The sequence below is a fragment of the Geospiza fortis genome, unplaced genomic scaffold, assembly GCF_000277835.1.
Source record: "Geospiza fortis unplaced genomic scaffold, GeoFor_1.0 scaffold660, whole genome shotgun sequence".
Lineage (NCBI taxonomy): Eukaryota > Metazoa > Chordata > Aves > Passeriformes > Thraupidae > Geospiza > Geospiza fortis.
In genome coordinates, this window is record NW_005054719.1 from 77,144 (window position 1) to 95,431 (window position 18,288).

The 18,288-nt window shown below is 50.3% G+C and overlaps 1 protein-coding gene across 1 annotated transcript in view; it reads left to right on the forward strand.

Annotated features, from left to right (window-relative positions):
* ARHGAP39 (Rho GTPase activating protein 39) overlaps positions 1–18,288 on the forward strand; it is a 94,029-nt gene that overhangs the window by 45,559 nt on the left and 30,182 nt on the right. The window contains exons 2-3 of the mRNA XM_031065251.1: positions 6,389–6,477; positions 7,274–7,705. Coding sequence (XP_030921111.1) covers positions 6,389–6,477; positions 7,274–7,705 — 521 coding nt within the window. The remainder of the gene's footprint in view (positions 1–6,388; positions 6,478–7,273; positions 7,706–18,288) is intronic.

Sequence of the window (18,288 nt, forward strand, 5' to 3'; positions counted from 1 at the left end):
AGGTTTGGCTCTCTGGTGGTCTGTGGATAAATAAACCATCCTCAGGGTCCTACCACTCCTTTTTTTCGCTGAAAAATTCCCTTGGGACGATTAAATATCCGATGGTTTTCCAATCGTGGCGGTCAGCGGCAAAGGGGATGGTTGGGAACGGTGCAGGCTGGAACAAAAGGTCTTGAGGTGCCTTCAAATCCCACCGTGGAGCAGGAAAAAGGATCCTCAAAGTCCTTGGAATGGTGGTGGAAAGGGGAAGGACCCGCTCATGTCAGGGCTGGGAATTTGAAACTAAAAATTGAGAGATTGGGAAGGAATTTGGTGATGGGTGGTGAGGGCCTGGAATGGAATTCCCAGAAAAGCTGTGGCTGCCCCATCCCTGGAGGTGTCCAAATCCAGGCTGGAGGAGCCTGGGGTGGGGGAAGGTGTCACCACTCACATCCAGGTGAGATTTGAGGTCCTTTCCCACCCAAACCATTCCATGGCTCCATGAAACCTGATGGTTCAATGGGTTAAATTGGGAATCGTCATTCCCAGGCTTCTCCTGTCGGGAAGGAATTCCTCCCCGTGAGACCCTGGAATGGAATTCCCAAAGAAGCTGTGGCTGCCCCAAGGGGGTGGGGCAGCTCCAATTAAAGACGATTTTCCCTTAATTAATGACTCCCCCTCCTTTTTTAAGCACCTTGACATCTCCATCCTTGGAATTCCTCCCATCCCTGCATTCCCAGCCCTGGATTTTTTTCCCATCCCGGCTCTCCCAGGGGCTGGATCAGCTCCCAGACTTCCACCCAGTCCTTTATGGATTTATTTCGTTGCTCGGGGATCGATCCGATGCCTCAGATTCCCGGGAATCTGCTGAGCAAGGCAGGGACAAAGCTCTTCGTCATCATCAACACCCAGAGGAGGATTTTTCTGTTGGATCAGCCTTTGGAGATGCTTTTCCCAAGGAAAAAAAAAACCCTCGTTGTGTTGATGTTTTGGAGAAACATTTAGGGTTGTTGTGGATTATTCCTTGTTTTTTGCTGTTATCAAATATTCTCTTTCTCCTTCCGGTGGCAAATCTCAGGAAAGGCTGACTTGGAACTGGGATTTAAAGTTATTCCATTCTGGAATTTAATTTTAGGATGTGCATTTAGATTTCATGTTCTCCCCACGTTAAATCCATAAAATCCTCTCATGCTCTGATACCTCTTGAATTCCCCAAAAAAAGAGTAGGATCATGGGGGTTTTTTTGATTTTCATGGTAATGAGGTCATTAAAACCTCGTAGGATCACGGGAACATCAAATTAGTCGGGTTGGGAATGACTTTGGAGGTCATCAAGCCTGGCTTTGCACTGGACCGGGTTGCTCCAATCCCACTCCCAGCTGGATTTAAGCTGGGTTTAAAGGAGCTGGGATTGGTGTCACTGAGGTTAATTTGGCCTCAGAGCCACTTGGGACCTTTGGGACCTGACCCCTCCCTCGGTGTCACCTCGGTGTCCCCTCGGTGTCACTCCTGCCACCGGGCTTAACTCCATGAGCCGACCCGGCTTAGGACGAGCTTAAATTTCCCGGCGTTCCACACCTAAAATGATTTGGAATTTATTGATCTCTGCAGCCCAGGGGGGGAAAAGCAGCTGAACAAGCGTTTTTTGGGATCAGAGAGAAACGGGATCAGATTTCCGCATCGATTCCTGGGATTTTGGTCGGAAAGGAGCAGCTCCCAGCAAAGACCTGGGGGGAAGAAGGTGGAGGAGTTGTTTTAAATCCCTGAACCGTCCAAAAAGAGGGAAATTGGGTTCAAGCGGGATCAGCTTTACCCGGAGTTGAGGCTTCAAGTTGTCAGAGGAACAGGGAGGAGAGGGAAGGGTTGGAATTCAAAATGGAGAGGTTTAGATTGGAATTTGGGAAGGAATTCTTCCCTGGGAGACTGGTGAGGCGCTGGAGCGGAATTCCCAGGGAATTCCGTGGCTGCCTCATCCCTGGAATTGTTCAAGGCCAGGTTGGACAGGCCTTGGAGCAACCTGGGATAGCGGAACGCGTCCCTGCCCATGGAATTCCATGATCTTTAGGCTCCTTCCCAAACCATTCCATGATTGCTCCCGCCCATCCCGTGATACTCCCGCCGGCGCCTCCTCTTCACCGCGGCCGCCCTTGAACCTCGTCCCGACGTTGCCCAGGCAGTCACATCCCTTCTCCATCAAAACACCCGGATCCGACGGCTCCTGCCTCCCGGAGCTGCAGAATTCCCTCGTTTCATTTAATTGGGAAGGAACGATCGGCGGCGGATTGGCTCTGATGGAGGAGTCGGTTTTTCCCCTGAGGCGGATTTAGGGTCAGCGCTTTTCCGCCGCTGGAATTGCCGTGGATTCAGGATGGAGCAGAGGGCTTGGGTTCCCCCCTCTGTCCTGGAGTAGCTTTTTCCAGCAGGGAATTCAGGATTCTTTTCCAGAATCTCCCAAATCACACAGCTCCTGGTGTTTGCGTTTTTACGGATCAAGGCCGGGAGCTCCCGGAGCTTCGCCCTGGATCCTGAGCTCTGATTTTGCTGGACATTCCCTCCTGTCCTCAGGGATGGATAAAAAATGGGATCTGACCTGGCTGTGTGTGGCCACATCCCAGAAATTCCCAGTGGGCAGCAGGAAAGGTGGGAATTCTGCCCTTCTGCCCAGCCCAGGTGAATCCTGCACCTGGAATCCTCTTCCATCTCCAGGATCCAACATCAGGAGGATGTGGAGATGTTGGAGAAGATCCAGAGGAGGCCATGGAATTGCTCCAAGGGCTGGAGAGAGGCTGGGAAGAGCTGGGAATGTCCAGCCTGGAGAAGGGAAGGATCCAAGGAGACCTCAGAGCCCCTTCCAGTGCCTGAAGGGGCTCCAGGAGAGCTGGAGAGGGACTCGGGATAAGGGATGGAGGGACAGGACACAGGGAATGGCTTCCCAGTGGAAAAGTGGAAATTTAAGTGGGATATTGGGAAGGAATTCTTCCCTGGGAGGGTGGTGAGGCCCTGGGATGGAATTCCCAGAGAATCTGTGGCTGCCCATCCCTGGAAGTGTCCAAGGCCAGGAATTGGAGCAACCTGGAATAGTGGAAGGTGTCCCAGCTCATGGAAATGCGTTGGAAAAAATGATCCTCAAAGGTCCCTTCCCTCAGGGAAAAAATTCCATGATTTTCCGTGAAAATCACCATTACTGAGCCATGGTGGGCCTACCACAGGGTTGCCTTGGAATTTTGGGGAGAGGACACTGAATTTCCCAAAATCCCACGGCGAGGGATGGGACCACAGCAGTTCCATGGCAAAACCACCGGAGCCGTTTTCCCGTTCTCCATGGAGCGGCTGAGGATCCACCCCTCTCCCAGCCCTCATTCCATGATTTTTTTTTTCCCCCCATTTGTTCCAGATTTTCCAAGGTCTGGCATCACGGAGTTGTGGGGTTTTCCCCATATTTTAAGTCAAATATTCCTGAAAAATCAGTAATAAATAAAATAATGGATGTAATAATTAAAGGGTTTTTAATGAAGTGGATGATAAACAAGATAATGGGGATAATGGATAAAATAAAGGGTTTAATAATGAACGTTAATTAATTAATCAATAATAAATAAACTATCAGGCAGGGGTTGGAACGGATGAGCTTTAAAAGCTCCTTTCACCCCAACCCGTTTAATAATTCCATTATTAATTTAAATTTTTATGAAGTTTTGCAGGAGGTTTTAATTAATTTTAAGCAGGGAAAGAAGATGAGAAACAAGACGGGAAATTGGGAAATAAGATGGGAAATAAGGTGGGAATTGTCCTCTCCTGGGAACTTTGCACTGATGGGGGGATTTGGGTTCTTGGACATATTGGGAAATCTTGGATATTTTGGTTTGAGATTCCAAAGGGATCACCCGGGAGTGGGAAATTTGGGGAGCAGAGCCCCCCAGGTGCTGCGGAGCCACTTCCAAGATCCCCAAAACCTTGCTGGGAATCGGGAATTCGAATTGCTCCTCATAAAACCATGGGATGGTTTAGGTCGGAACGGGACCTTCAGAATCATCCCGTTCCCTTCCCTGGCCGCGCCCCAGCCCCTCAATATCCTGGGAATCCCAAATCTTCCCTGGGCTGGCACAGACCAGGTGTGATTGGCCACCCTGGCCGGTTCTTTGGCCAATCCCAATTCCCCAAAGCTGGAAGTGGCCTCCAGCTCCGCGCCAGATCCGAGTTTTGCGGGACGAGACGAGCCCAGATTTAGGACCGACTCCCCTCCCGCTGCTTTTAGTCTCTGTTCTGCCGGGAAAAGCTTGATTGTGGATTTTCCTCTCATTTCCAGGCGGAGCTGGACACGTTTTCCTCCTTTAGGGGGGTTTGATCCAAGCTGGGATCCCACTCCCTGAAAATCCCACTCTTTTTGTCCATCCAGAGGTTTTTTAAATCCCGTTGGAAAATGAGCTGGACCAGCTGAGGATTCAGAGCCAGGCTCACACCTGGGACCCCCCTCCAGGGATTTTTTTCCTCGCAAATTGGGCGTTTCTGAAGAGCCTCCAGGGATTTATTCCCGGGAAAAGGCGTCGGGATGCCATCCATGTGATCCATCACTGCCTGACTCCCTGGATGTGTCAGGTTTAAGTGGCACCTTCCTTGATAAGCCTCACTTCGCTTTTTATTCCTCCCCATCTATTTCTAGGCTTTCCTTAAAAACCTTGGAAAAGCAGACAAGGATAAATCCCAAAAATAACTTCATTAATTTTTTTTTTTTTAAATAAAAACCCACACAAAAGAGGAATTTGAACAAAAATGCAGATCCCAGAACGTCTCAGGTACGCTCTGGATTATCCGGAGGTGACACGTGCAGTGTTTGAGGCAATCTGAAAAATCAGTGGAATTCTCGGTTTCCTGGGATTACGACTTCTCTTAATCCTCTTTGGAATTTTCTAAGCTCCCGTTTGCTGCGGGATGATCCCAAAAATTCCTTTTGTTGTGTTTATGAGTGGGGTGGAGGGGGGTCAGGGCAACCCCAGGAAAACGTGGTGCAATGTTCTGGGCTCATCCCACAGCGTGGGCAGCAGGAAAAGGGGAATTCTGCCCCTCTGCCCCGCTCAGGTGAGATCCCACCTGGAATTCTGCACCCAGCTCCAGGATCCAACAGGAGGAGGGCCTGGAGTTGCTGGAGCTGATCCAGAGGAGGCCATGGAGATGCTCCAAGGGCTGGAGAGAGGCTGGGAGAGCTGGGAATGTCCATCCTGGAGAAGGGAAGGATCTAAGGAGGCCTCAGAGCCCCTTCCAGTGCCTGAAGGGGCTCCAGGAGAGCTGGAGAGGGACTTGGGACAAGGGATGGAGGGACAGGACACAGGGAATGGCTTCCCACTGCCAGAGGGCAGGGATAGATGGGATATTGGGAAGGAATTCCTGGCTGTGAGTGTGGTGAGGGGCTGGGATGGAATTCCTGGAGGATCTTTGGCTGCCCCTGGATCCCTGGATGTTTCCAAGGCCACCTTGGGCAGGGTTTAGAGCAACCTGGGAGGGGGGAAGGTGTCCCTTGCCCATGGGACCATCCCATCCCAGTTTCCATCCCATCCCATCCCATCCCATCCCATCCCATCCCAGTTTCCATCCCAGTTTCCATCCCAGTTTCCATCCCATCCCATCCCATCCCATCCCATCCCATCCCATCCCATCCCATCCCAGTTTCCATCCCAGTTCCCATCCCATCCCATCCCATCCCAGTTTCCATCCCAGTTCCCATCCCATTCCACCCCTTCCCACGGATCCCAGGTCACGGCTGGGCCCCTCCAGCCCTCAGCCTCTCCATCCCCGCCACCGCCAGGTTTCGGTGTTGGTGCCGCCCGTGGTTGTTGTCACCCAGCCCGGCTGTGCTGGGGCCGGGGGGTTTGGGATGGTGCCGGAACCCACGGAGCCGACGCCTTTTCCCGGTGTCGAAATCGGGACAGAGAGGGAAGGAGCTTCGGGATCTTCGGAGTGCCGGGGAGCTGCGCTGCTCCAGCTGGGCCGGGCGAGGTCGAATCCAGAATTTTTTGGAGTTTTTGTGGGGAATGCTGCCAGGTTTGGTGGTGTGGGTGGCAGCGCCGGGCTGCGGGGTCCTGCAGGAGAAGTTCATCTCCAGGTTGCTGATTCCAGAACCTCCAGCCCTTCCCATTCCCTCACAGAACGTGCTTTGATCCCCGACTCTGGACCTTCAAGGGTGGACATTGTGGTGCTCCAAACCTGGCGTGGGTTTTGCAGACTTGTTGGAAGCTGAAAGTCAGGGATTGGTTGGAAACTCTTTGGAAAATTTTCTGTTTTGTGTAAATAATTCTGTGGGGGTGGAAGAAGGAGTTGTGAGGTCGCTCTTCATCCAGCCACGGATGAAACCATTGGATGCTTGGGGTTGGAAGGGATCTTGGTTGAATTTCCCTTCTTTCCTCGTTGTTTTCCAGACTGGAATGGGTGGGAATCATCGAGCCTTGGACATGGGAGAATTTATAGGGGTGGAAAGAGAAGTTGTCAAATTGCTCTTCTCCACCCTGTGAGCACTGAGTCACGGAACTATCGGATGGTTTGGGTTGGAAGGGATCTTGGTTGGATTTCCCTTCTATCCTTGTTTTTTTCCAGGCTGGAATGGGTGGGAATCATCGAGCCTTGGACATGGGAGACTTTATAGGTGTGGAAGGACGAGCTGTCAAATTGCTCTTCTTCCATGAGCACTGAGTCACGGAGCCATTGGACGGTTGGGAGGGACCTTGGGTGATGCTTCCCCTCTCTCCTTGTTCGTTTCCAGGCTGGAATAATGGGTGGGAATCATCAAGACTTGGACATGGAATGTTTGATAGGGGTGGAAGGAAGAGTTGAGAAGTCGCTCTTCTCCATCCCGCACTCTCATCAAATCAGAAAATCATGGGGTGGCTTGGGTGACCTTCCAAGGTCACTCGGTTGATGTTTCCCTTCTCTCCTTGTCCTTTTCCAGGCTGGAATGGGTGGGAATCATCGGGCCTTGGACATGGGAGACTCGATGGGGGTGGAAGGAAGAGCTGAGCAGTCGCTCTTCTCCATCTCGCGCTCACGTCAAAATAATGGAATGATGGGATAGTCGGGATTGGCAGGGACCTTGGTTGATGCTTCCCCTCTCTGCCTGTTCTTTTCCAGGTTTTTTCCAGGAATGGGTGGGAGATTGGACATGGAAGATTCAGTGGGGGTGGAAGGAGGAGTTGAGAACTCGCTCATCTCCATCCCACATTCGCGTCAAATCACGGAATCGTCAGGTTGGGTGAACCTTCCGAGGTCTCTTGCTTGACATTTCCCTTCTCTCCCTGTCCTTTCCCCAGGCTGGAATGGGTGGAAATCATCGAGCCTCGGACCCGGGAGCGCATGTACGCCAACCTGATCACGGGGGAGTGCGTGTGGGACCCGCCCGCCGGGGTGCGGATCAAGCGCACCAATGAGAACCAGTGGTGGGAGCTCTTCGACCCCAACACCTCGCGCTTCTACTACTACAATGCCACCACGCAGAGGACGGTGTGGCACCGTCCCCAGAACTGCGACATCATCCCGCTGGCCAAGCTGCAGACGCTGAAGCAGAACACGGAGTCGCCGCGGGCTTCCACGGAAAACAGCCCCGGCAGGAGCAGCAATGTCAGCAGGGAGGGAAGCACCAGCTCGTCCCTGGAGCAGGAGCTGGAGGGCAGCGAGAAGGTGCAGGAGCAGCGCCCGAGCCGCCAGCCCAGCCAGTATTCCGTGGTGAAGGAGGAAACGGAAAGGTAAAGGTGGGAGAAAATCGGGAGTTTCCAGTGGTGGTGGTCTCCAAGATAAATCTTGCCGGTCTTGGGTAAAGATGGTTTGTGGTTGGTTCCTCATGCTCGACCCCTGGTGGGTCTCCACTGAGAGTGGAGTTGGATCCTACAAAAACACAAGGAGGAAGAGGGAAAAGCATCAGGAAAAGGTGTTTCTCCACCATAGGGGTATTTTAGGTGTTCCCTGAAGGAATAATTTCTCATCCTCTGAAATTCGTTTTTAGGATTTGAAATTTGGGTTTAGAGCCCAGGTGGGAGAAAATCAGGAATTTCCAGTGCTGGCAGTGTCCAAGAGCAAAATCCTGCCGGCCTTGGGTAAAGATGGTTTGTGGTTGGTTCCTCATGCTCTCCTCATGGGTCTCCACTGAGAGTGGAGTTGGATCCTCCAAAAAACAAGGAGGAAGAGAGCAAAACATCAGGAAAAGGTGTTTCTCCACCTTAGGGATGTTTTAGGTGTTCCCTGCAGGAAGTTTCCTCAAAGGAATAATTTCTCGTCCTCTTGAAATTTGTTTTTAGGATTTGAAATTCGGGTTTAGAGCCCGGCGTGGTTTTAAATGATTTCCCTGGATAAGATCTCCCTGAGAAGTTGGGATGATTCATGCCACAACCACGGCTTGTCCCACAGGTCTGGGGAGCTCCTGGCAGGGATAATTTCCCTCGGGAAGGAGAAGGGAGCCAGAGCTCCGTTCCCAAGGACAACATTCGGAGACATTCGCGTCGTTCCTCCGTTGTCCTTTCATCTTTTATGGACTAAAATCTGCAAATTGTGGAATGGTTTGGGTTGGAAAGGAGCCTTAAAATCCATATTTTTCCATCTCCTACACCTCCCACCATCCCAGCCTGACCTGGGATGATTCCAGGCACGGAGAATCCGCAGCTTTTCTGGGAGACCTGAGGCGGGTCGTTAATTAATGTATTTGTCTTCTCTTAATTGATGCTTTTTGACCACATTAAGGACCCGGCCAGGTTGAGGAGACCAATCCGGGGTGGAATTCCCGTTCCCAACTGCTGCTGCCAGAAACTGCGGCTGGATGGGAACGGGAATTCCCGGCTCGGCGAGCGCTTTCATGTGGCACATCAGAGGCTCCGCGCCTCGGGGCAGGTTCCGCCTTCCCCAGGTCCCGGGAGGGGCTCTGATGGAATCTCCGAGCCTGGGAATGGGGGGATCCTCGTGGAGCAGGGGGATTTTGGGGAATGGAGATGGGTTTGGGGTCGTTCGCTGCCGGCAGATGTGGAATCGTGGAGCTGTGGAATTACAGAATCATGGGATGGGATGGGATGGGATGGAGGAGGCCTGAAAGATCGTGGAATTTCAACCTTTTCCATGGGCAGGGACACCCCTGCCACTATCCAAGGTTGGTCCAGGCACCATCCAGTCTGGACAGGGACATTTCCAGGGATCCAAGGGCAGCCACAGCTTCTCCAGGAATTCCATCCCAGCCCCTCACCACCCTCCCTGGGAAGAATTCCTTCCCAAATCCCATCTATCCCTGCCCTCTGGCAGTGGGAAGCCATTCCCTGTGTCCTGTCCCTCCATCCCTTGTCCCAAGTCCCTCTCCAGCTCTCCTGGAGCCCCTTTAGGCACTGGAAGGTGCTCCAAGATTTCTCTGGATCCTTCCCTTCTCCAGGCTGGACATTCCCAGCTCTTCCCAGCCTCTGTCCAGCCCTTGGAGCATCTCCATGGCCTCCTCTGGAATTGCTCCAGCAGCTCCACATCCTCCTGCTGTTGGATCTTGGATGCAGAATTCCAGGTGGGATCTCACCTGGCCAGGTCAGAGGGGCAGAATTCCCGTTTTCCTGGTGGGAAATGAGCCCAGGAGGTGTTGATGGAGCAGGATCCCATTCCCAAAGCGGCGTGAGGGATTAACAAGGATCGGGGGATGGATTTTAAATTCCCTGGGATTTGCTGCAAGAACAGGGGTGGGATCAGGAATTTCCTGGAAAAGGGATCATTCCCAAGGTGGGATCTGGAATTTCCTGAGGAGAGGATCATTCCGGAGATGGGATCTGGAATTTCCTGGGGAAAGGATCATTCCCGAGGTGGGATCAGGAATTTCCTGGGGAAAGGATCATTCTGGAGATGAAATCAGGAGTTTCCTGGGGAAAGGATCATTCCCGAGGTGGGATCAGGAATTTCCTGGGGAAAGGATCATTCTGGAGATGAAATCAGGAGTTTCCTGGGGAAAGGATCATTCCTGAGGTGGGATCAGGAGTTTCTCTGGAAAAAAGGATCATTCCCGAGGTGGGATCAGGAATTTCGTGGGGAAAGGATCATTCCTGAGCTGGGATCTGGAATTTCCTGAGGAAAGGATCGTTCCCAAAGCGGGATCAGGAATTTCTTGGGAAAAGGATCATTCCCAAGGTGGAATGCAGGAGTTTCCTGGGGAAAGGATCATTCCCAAGGTGGAATCAGGACTCTCAAATAAAAATGTTTGATCCCTGGAAATCTCCTGGAAGAGAATTCAGCCCTGGGCTGGGTTTGGCCCATGGGAGGTTGTGTGTCCTGGAATCTCCGGGAATTCCAGGTCTTGGCCTTTCCAGGGATTGGGATTGAGCAGATCCCAGGTCTTGGACCTTTAAAAATTCATTTTAAAAAATTTTAAAATTCAGATGCCATCAGCTGCGTTTCCCCCATTCCTGTGTTTTCCCCATTCCTGCGTTTTCCCCATTCCTGCGTTTTCCCCATTCCTGCGTTTTCCCCATTCCTGCGTTTTCCCCATTCCTGCGTTTTCCCCATTCCTGCGTTTTCCCCATTCCTGCGTTTTCCCCATTCCTGCGTTTTCCCCATTCCTGCGTTTTCCCCATTCCTGCGTTTTCCCCATTCCTGCGTTTTCCCCGTCCCTGGAAGTGTCCAAGGCCAGCTTGGACAAGGCTTGGAGCAACCTGGGATAGCAGAAGGTGTCCCTGTGGAATTCCATGATCTTGAAGGCCCCTCCCAACCCCAGCCACTCCATGATTCCATGAGATTCCACGATTCCCAGATCTCAGCTGGGTTTCTCACAGGAGATCCGCAGCTGGGAGGGAGCTCTGGGGGTTTCCTGGTGGAACCTCCCAGTCCAGGTTTCATCCCAGGAAATCTTATTTAAAAGGTTTCTGGATAAGCTCAGCTCATCTGGTTGGAAAAGGGAATTTGGGATAAGTGGGGAAGTTTTTATTGGAATTCACACCCTTAAAATTTAGGATTTAGGAACCAGAGCGTCTCCAGATGCTGGAGGCCTCTCCCAGTCCATTCCTCACATCCATGGGGATGTTCCATCCCACCCGTGCGGGTCGGCCCTTGGAATCCACTGGGAATTTGCCGTTGCCAAGCTCCTGGATCCCACCGGAATCACCTCGCGCTTCCACAGTGAGGTGGGATTTGATTCCCAGCTCGGGAATCAACCCCAGGATCTCAACAGCAGCTTTGTCCTGGTGGTCAGCAGAGCCTTCCCAGCGGGATTTCCCAGCTTTTCCCTGGAGTTTTCCACGCTTGTCTTAAAACGTTGGCTTTCCTGCGGCGCGTGCCTTGACAGCCGTGAAATCTCGGAGCGGGAACGTCGGCCGGATTTGGTGTCGGGATTTTCCGCACCGTCAGGAAGCGTCTGAGGTTATGGGCTTGAAATCCTTGGAGGAGGTGTCAGGCAAGGGAAAAGGAAGCCTTTTCCATGGAAAACTCGGCCCTGCCGCTGCTTCTCCAAGGAGGAATTCCAAGGGGAAACTTGAAGGACAAGGAAGTGGATTTTTGACTGTCAGGAGCGTTTTCCTTGGACCAAAATGCAGGAATTTTGGAATGCAAGGGGTCTTCACCCAAATCCCATCTGCTGGGAAATTGTGCCCGAGTTATTCCTCAGGATTCCCACTTTTTTTTGCACGTCCTGGTTATGAAAGTGCCGGGAAATCGGAGATAAAACAGAGCATTTAAATCTTCCTGGATTAAGGCTGAGCTGGAATATCCAAGGGGAATTATCCCAAAATCCAATCCCTGGAATGCGCCCGCTGCAGCTCTCTGGGATCAAACCCCCACCCCTTACAGGCAGCAGCCATGTCCTGACTCCAAAAATTCCCAAAAAAAAGCAGATTTGTGGAATAAAAGATGCCTCAAATCTCTAAAATACCCAATTTGACCGTCCCACGATTTTTCCCTTGGAATTCTCTCAGTTTATTTCCTTTCCCGGGAGGCGCTGGGAAGAATCTGCCGTGCCCGGGTTTGGCAAACAGGTGGATCAATGACGTAAATCCCCGGAGCACCTGCTGCCCGAGGGTTTTCCAGGTCCTTGCAGGGATTCCCAGCCTTGCTCCAGGATGAGAAGGAAGAGAAATCGAGGACTTGGAGTCCCTCTGGAAAACCGCGCGGAAGGACCGAGGCACGGGGAAGATCCTCGGGAGTTTCCTTCCCAATGTCCTGCCTCCAGCAGGAGCTTGAGGCTTGGAATTCTGGGCCTTTCTTCATCCAAGTGTGGGATTTTCCCAGCCGGGTGAGGTCTCCTGGTGTGAGGAGCCAGGAGGAACTTGGGAGAACTGGAAATTCCCCGGCTTCAGCCTCTTCCCCTGGTCCCACGAGATCCTCAGTTTCCCAGATTGTGAGGAAGGATCCCAAACTCAGTTTTCCGATGGTTTTTTTGTGGTGCTTCATCCCCGGTTTTGGTTTATTCCCACCCAATCCGTCTCCGAGTGACGCTGGATGTCCCCGTCCATGGCAAAGGGGCCGGAATTCCGTGGTCTTCCAACAGTTTGAGTTGCTCCAAGCCTGGCCTTGGACACTTCCAGGGATGGGGCATTGCTGGAATTCTTTGGTAGGATCTCCCAGCATTCCCAAATTTATCCAAAAATTGGATTTCCCTCCACGGGAGATTTTCCTGCTCCAAAATTCCTTCGGCTTCAACTTCCTTTCCCCTTTTCCAGCCCTGGGGGTGCTCCAACGGTGCCAGGTCCCATCCCACCCATCCGGGTGAGTTTTCCACGGAATTAAAGGTCGGAAAAGACTTCCAAGATCCTCAAATCCATTTTCCAGGCTCCTTCCTTAATCCAGTTCCTCCCCATGACCCTTGAGTTTATTGAGACGGTGAAACTCCCCGGGGATGGAATTATCCGAGGAAATATTTGGGGATAACCGGTGGAAAACACATTCCCGGCATAACCCAAACAAGACTGGACTCCCCTTCCTCATTCCATCCTCAAAGATTTCCCAGGAAAAAAAAAAAAAAAAACAAACAAAAAAAAATCTCATATCTGGCATTTTTTGCTCCGAGCTGGGATGGAAATCGGGGTCTGAAGCTTTTTTAATATCCTTCCCTTGAATTCCCCGGATTAGGCGGATATTTCGGATATTTGCCTAATTCCTCCGAGCGCTTGCGTCGGCCCCGAAATTCCGGTTGCGTAATTCCGAAGAAAACCATCTTTGAAGTTTTATGGGAGGCGGGGGCTGTAATTAAGAGTATGGAGGGCGGCGATTAAAGCCGGGGATTTGGAGCCGGGATTTCATTTCTATTCCTGGCTTTTGCCATGGAGCTGAGCTATTTCCGGCCGCTCGCTTTCCCTGATTTTCCAAAGGCTGGGGAGTGGTGCCGTGTTCTAGGCAGGAAAAAAAAAAAAACCTGCTGGATTTGTTGATTTAAAAAAAAAAACATTAGTTAGGTTTTGTTGTTTGTGCCAGAGGTTCCCAGGATAAATTTCTGTCGGTGCTGGAGGATTTGTAAGCCGCGGTTTAGGGAAAATTGTTGAGGGAAAATTAATTTTATTGGTGTAAAAGCATCTTGGTTAATGCAAAATCACCTTTTCTATTGGAAAATCACCTTAATTATTGGAAAATCGCCTTAATTATTGGAAAATCGCCTTAATTATTGGAAAATCATCTTCATTAATAACAAATCGTCCTCATTACTGGAAAATCAGCTTAATTATTGGAAAATCGCTTTTTTCACTGGAAAACCACACTTAGTGGAAAATCGCCTTTTTCATTGGAAATTCACAGTTAATAATGGAAAATCAATTTTTTCACTGGAAATTCGTCTTCATGACTGGAAAATCACTTTTTTTAAAATTGGAAATCGCTTTAATTATTGGAAAACCACCCTTATTAGCGGAAAATCACACTTATTAATGAAAAATCATCTTCATTAATAACAAATCATCTTCATTACTGGAAAATAACTTTTTTAACTGGAAAATCACCTTAATTTTTGGAAAATCACCCTTATTTGCATGAAATTTTCCTTATTAGTGGAAAATCACATTTTTCATTGAAAAAACACACTTTTTAATGAAAAATCATCTTCATTAATAACAAATCATCTTCATTACTGGAAAATCACCTTAATTGTTGGAAAACCCACCTTTTTTATTGGAAAATCACCTTTATTGGTGGAAAACCACCCTTTTCATTGGAAAATCATACTTACTAATGAAAAATAATCTTCATTGCTGGAAAATAATTTTTTATAATTGGAAATCACCTTAATTATTGAAAAATCATCCGTATTAGTGGAAAATCGCACTTATTAATGAAAAAAATCATCTTCACTACTGGAAAATCACTTTTTAAATTGGAAATCATCTTAATTATTGGAAAATCACCTTTTTCATTGGAAAATCAGACTTACTAATGGAAAATCATCTTGATTACTGGAAAATCAGCTTAATTATTGGAAAACCACCTTTATTATTGGAAAATCACAGTTATTAGTGGAAAATCACATTTTTCACTGGAAAATCACACTTTTTCAATGGAAAATCGCCTTTATTCGCAGAAAACCACCTTTGAAGTGCCCCAGAAAGGCTTTGGATGTGTCCCTCATCCATCCAGGGACACGATTTGATGGATAAAAACCGGATTGTCCAGCCCGGAGGGTGGCGGTTGAAGGCTCATTCCCAATTTCAGGCTCCTCCCAGGCCGATCCCGACTCTTCTCCCGATCCTTATCAATAATCTGGATATCCTTATCAATAATCTGTGGAGCCACCCCCGGCTCCAGACAAGCTGGAGGGCAGGGCTGGCGCTCCGAGGGTTCCTATGGATCAAGGATGGGTTGGGAAGAACTTCCTGAAGCTTGGCAAGGCCATGGGATGGACAAACCGGTGGCCGCCCAAGGATTCAGGAATGCTGGGAATTGTTATCCCAAGGGCAGGTGAGGAAGGGAAGTTGGGAACACCTCGGAAGGTCCAGCGAAGATTTAATCCTCGTTTGACCACAACTGGGCAACCTTTGGGTTGTCCAAAACCTGAAAAACCTGGGAGAATCCAGCAGGGAATCACCAGGATGGAGCACAGGGTGGGAGAGGAGAAAATGAGGGAGCCGGGCCGGTTTTGCATGGAGAAGGATTTTGGGGAGACCTCAGGACACTTTTCCAAAACCAAAGCCGGGTTTCCAAACCGGTCGGGTTTTTGGTTGGAACTGGTTTTGCTTCCTGTGATCATCTCCGTGCGATTTTATCCATCGGGATTTCTGGGAATGCAGTCGTAGCCCCGTTCTTGTGGGAGTCCTTGACGCCCGTTTTGGGAATTATTTGTTTGGGTTGAGTTTTCCAGATTATCCTGGCTGTTCCGAGGCCAGGTTGGGTGGGAACGTCTGGCTTGAGGACACAAACCAGGCCCGTGTGGAGATTCCAGGAAAGACCGTACACATGGAATGGTTTGGGTTGGAAGGGTCCTGAAAACCATCCAGTTCCATCCTCTTTCCATGGGCAGGGCCACCTTCCACCATCCCAGGTTGCTCCAAGCCCCATCCCACCCAGCCTGGAATATTCCAGGGATGGAGCATCCACAGATTCACCACCCTCACTGTAAAATTCCTCCTTCAATCCAACAAATCTGTTGGGCCAAGCAAAATCCGTAAGGACTTCCCTTAAAAACCTTGGGAAAACACCATCCCTGCCCGCGGGAAGCCGGGATAGCCGGAATTCCTGGTTAAATATTAACCAGGAATCAGCTGGGAATCCTGCCCTGGCCGATTCCAGAGGATGCTCGTTAACGCCGGAATCTCAGCTGGTGGGTGTTAATTATTCCCAAAAACTCGGCTCGTCCCAGAAAAGCGAGCGCGGCCGGCTCGGCCATCCCCGGGAATGTGCAACTGCCGCTCCATCCTCCCGCGGATCCCTGAGGAAATTCCCTGCCCGGCTCCCCCCAGTCGGAATATTTGGGATGGGTTCGCTCATCCATCAACTCCAAACCTCGCTGGAGATGGATGGGAGGAGGCCTGGAGATCGTTTGGATGGGGATAATTAACGCTGACGGGAAATGGAACAGCGGGAAAAATGATGGATGGAAACCGATGGATTGGGAAGATGTTGGGAGCAAAAAATTCTGAAAAATTCCAAGAAAAATCCACCCATTTTCGGATGGAGGATAATAAATAAAGGATGGAGGAGCATGTGGAGCTTGATGCTGGCACCTGGAACAGAAACCCGGGATCCAGAGGAGCGGGAATTCCGTCCTGGAGGGGGGTGGAGGCCGTCCTGGAGGGGGGTGGAGGAGCTGTTGGTCCATCCCACGTGGGGAATTCCGGTGTCCGTTGGGTTTGACGATCCCATTTTGGTCAGAATTTTTGGGATGGGTTCGCTCATCCATCAACTCCAAAACTCGCTGGAGATGGATGGGAGGAGGCCTGGAGCTCGTTTGGATGGGGATAATTAACGCTGACGGGAAATGGAACAGCGGGAAAAACGATGGATGGAAACCAAGCCATGGCTCCAATGGATTGGGAAGATCTTGGAAGTGACAACACTGAAAAATTCCAAGAAAAATCCACCCATTTTCGGGCTCAGCGAAATTAAAGGATGGAGGAGCATGTGGAGCTTGATGCTGGCACCTGGAACAGAAACCTGGGAATCCAGAGGAGCGAGAATTCCATCCTGGAGGGGTGTGGAGGAGCTGTTGGTCCATCCCACGTGGGGAATTCCGGTGTCCGTTGGGTTTGACGATCCCGTTTTGGCCATGACCAGGTTCCAGTGGAGTTTTTAGATGGAAAAACCGACATTCCCACCAGATTTTCCCCAAGGATGCTGCTGTGCTGGATGGGGGTGGAGTGCTGGGAAGCAGATCCCTAGGGAAGGACCTTGAACAGCTCCAGGAATCTCCTGGAATCATGGAATGGTTTGAGTTGGAAGGGACCTTAGAGCTCATCCAGTTCCTGGGCAGGGACACCTTCCTCTATCCCAGATTGCTCCAGCCTGGCCTTGCGCACTTCCAGGGATGGGATCCGTCTGGATTCCGCCATGGATTTGGGGATCCATCTGGATTCCACCATGGATGTGGAGATCCATCTGGATTCTGCCACGGAATTGAGGATCCGTCTGGATTCTGCCATGGAATTGAGGACCCATCTGGATTCCCCCATGGAATTGGGGATCCATCTAAATTCCACAATGGATTTGGGTGTCCATCTGGATTCTGCCATGGATGTGGAGATCCATCTGGATTCTGCCACGGAATTGAGGATCTGTCTGGATTCTGCCATGGAATTGAGGACCCATCTGGATTCCTCCATGGAATTGGGGATCCATCTAAATTCTGACACGGTTTTGAGGGTTCATCTGGATTCCTCCATGGAATTGGGGATCCATCTAAATTCCAACATGGTTTTGGGTACAGCAGTGGGATCAGAGGTGATGCCTTTCTCTCGGGAATCCTGGACGAGGAGCAGGAGCAGGAGCAGGAGGAGGAGGAGGAGGAGGAGGAGGAGGAGGAGCAGGAGCAGGAGGAGGAGCAGGAGCAGGAGGAGCAGGAGGAGGAGGAGGAGGAGGAGGAGGAGGAATTCCATTCACATGCGCTGGTGAGGAAAAAGGGATTAGGCAATTCCACACAGCCGTCCGTAATTCCAGGGCTAAATCCCATTAAAATCAGCTTTGACAGAAGCTTAATTTTATTGCCTCCTTGCTCCACTAAAATTTTGGAGCTTTATCCTATTAGGAAGATTTGTTTCTTTTCCCTCTTTTTTTCCTCCCGAAACCAACACCAGATCCGAATTTTATTAACGGGAGCCATGGGGGGATTTTAGGGATGGTTTTTTTGGAATAAAGTTACTTCTCCAGACATCTTCTGGAGAAATATTTGCTCTGTTTTCCAAACATGACCGAATCCGAGCACATTCCCAGCAGGAAGGGCTGTTAAGGCAAAAATAATTTTCCTGCGCTCATTTGCAGCGGGATTGGATAATATTGGAAACACGACTATCAATACCTGGTTTTTGGGAAGTGTTGGAGGGTCTTGGCATGGATTCATGGATCCCTTGGAAAAGTGTGGAGCCAAAAATACGGATCCAGAGTGGGTTTGGTCCTACAGGAGCGGCTTCAAGTCCTTGAATCCCACAAAATCCTTCCTGGACTCCAAGTTTGGATTCCCGAGTTTGAATTCCCAAGTCTTCACTGAACCCCACCGAGTCCGAAAATCAGTTTGGAAATTCCATCTCAGACTTCCAGATGGTTTTTTTTCCCATGTTTTCTCTTGGAGTGGGTTGGTGGTGTGACCTTCTCCGTCTTCCAGGAACAAGAGCTCTGCAGGCTCAGATTTAGATGAAAATGTGGCAAAAATGGGGGTTTGGGGGATTTTCCTCTTCCCATATTGTTTCTGACCATCCGA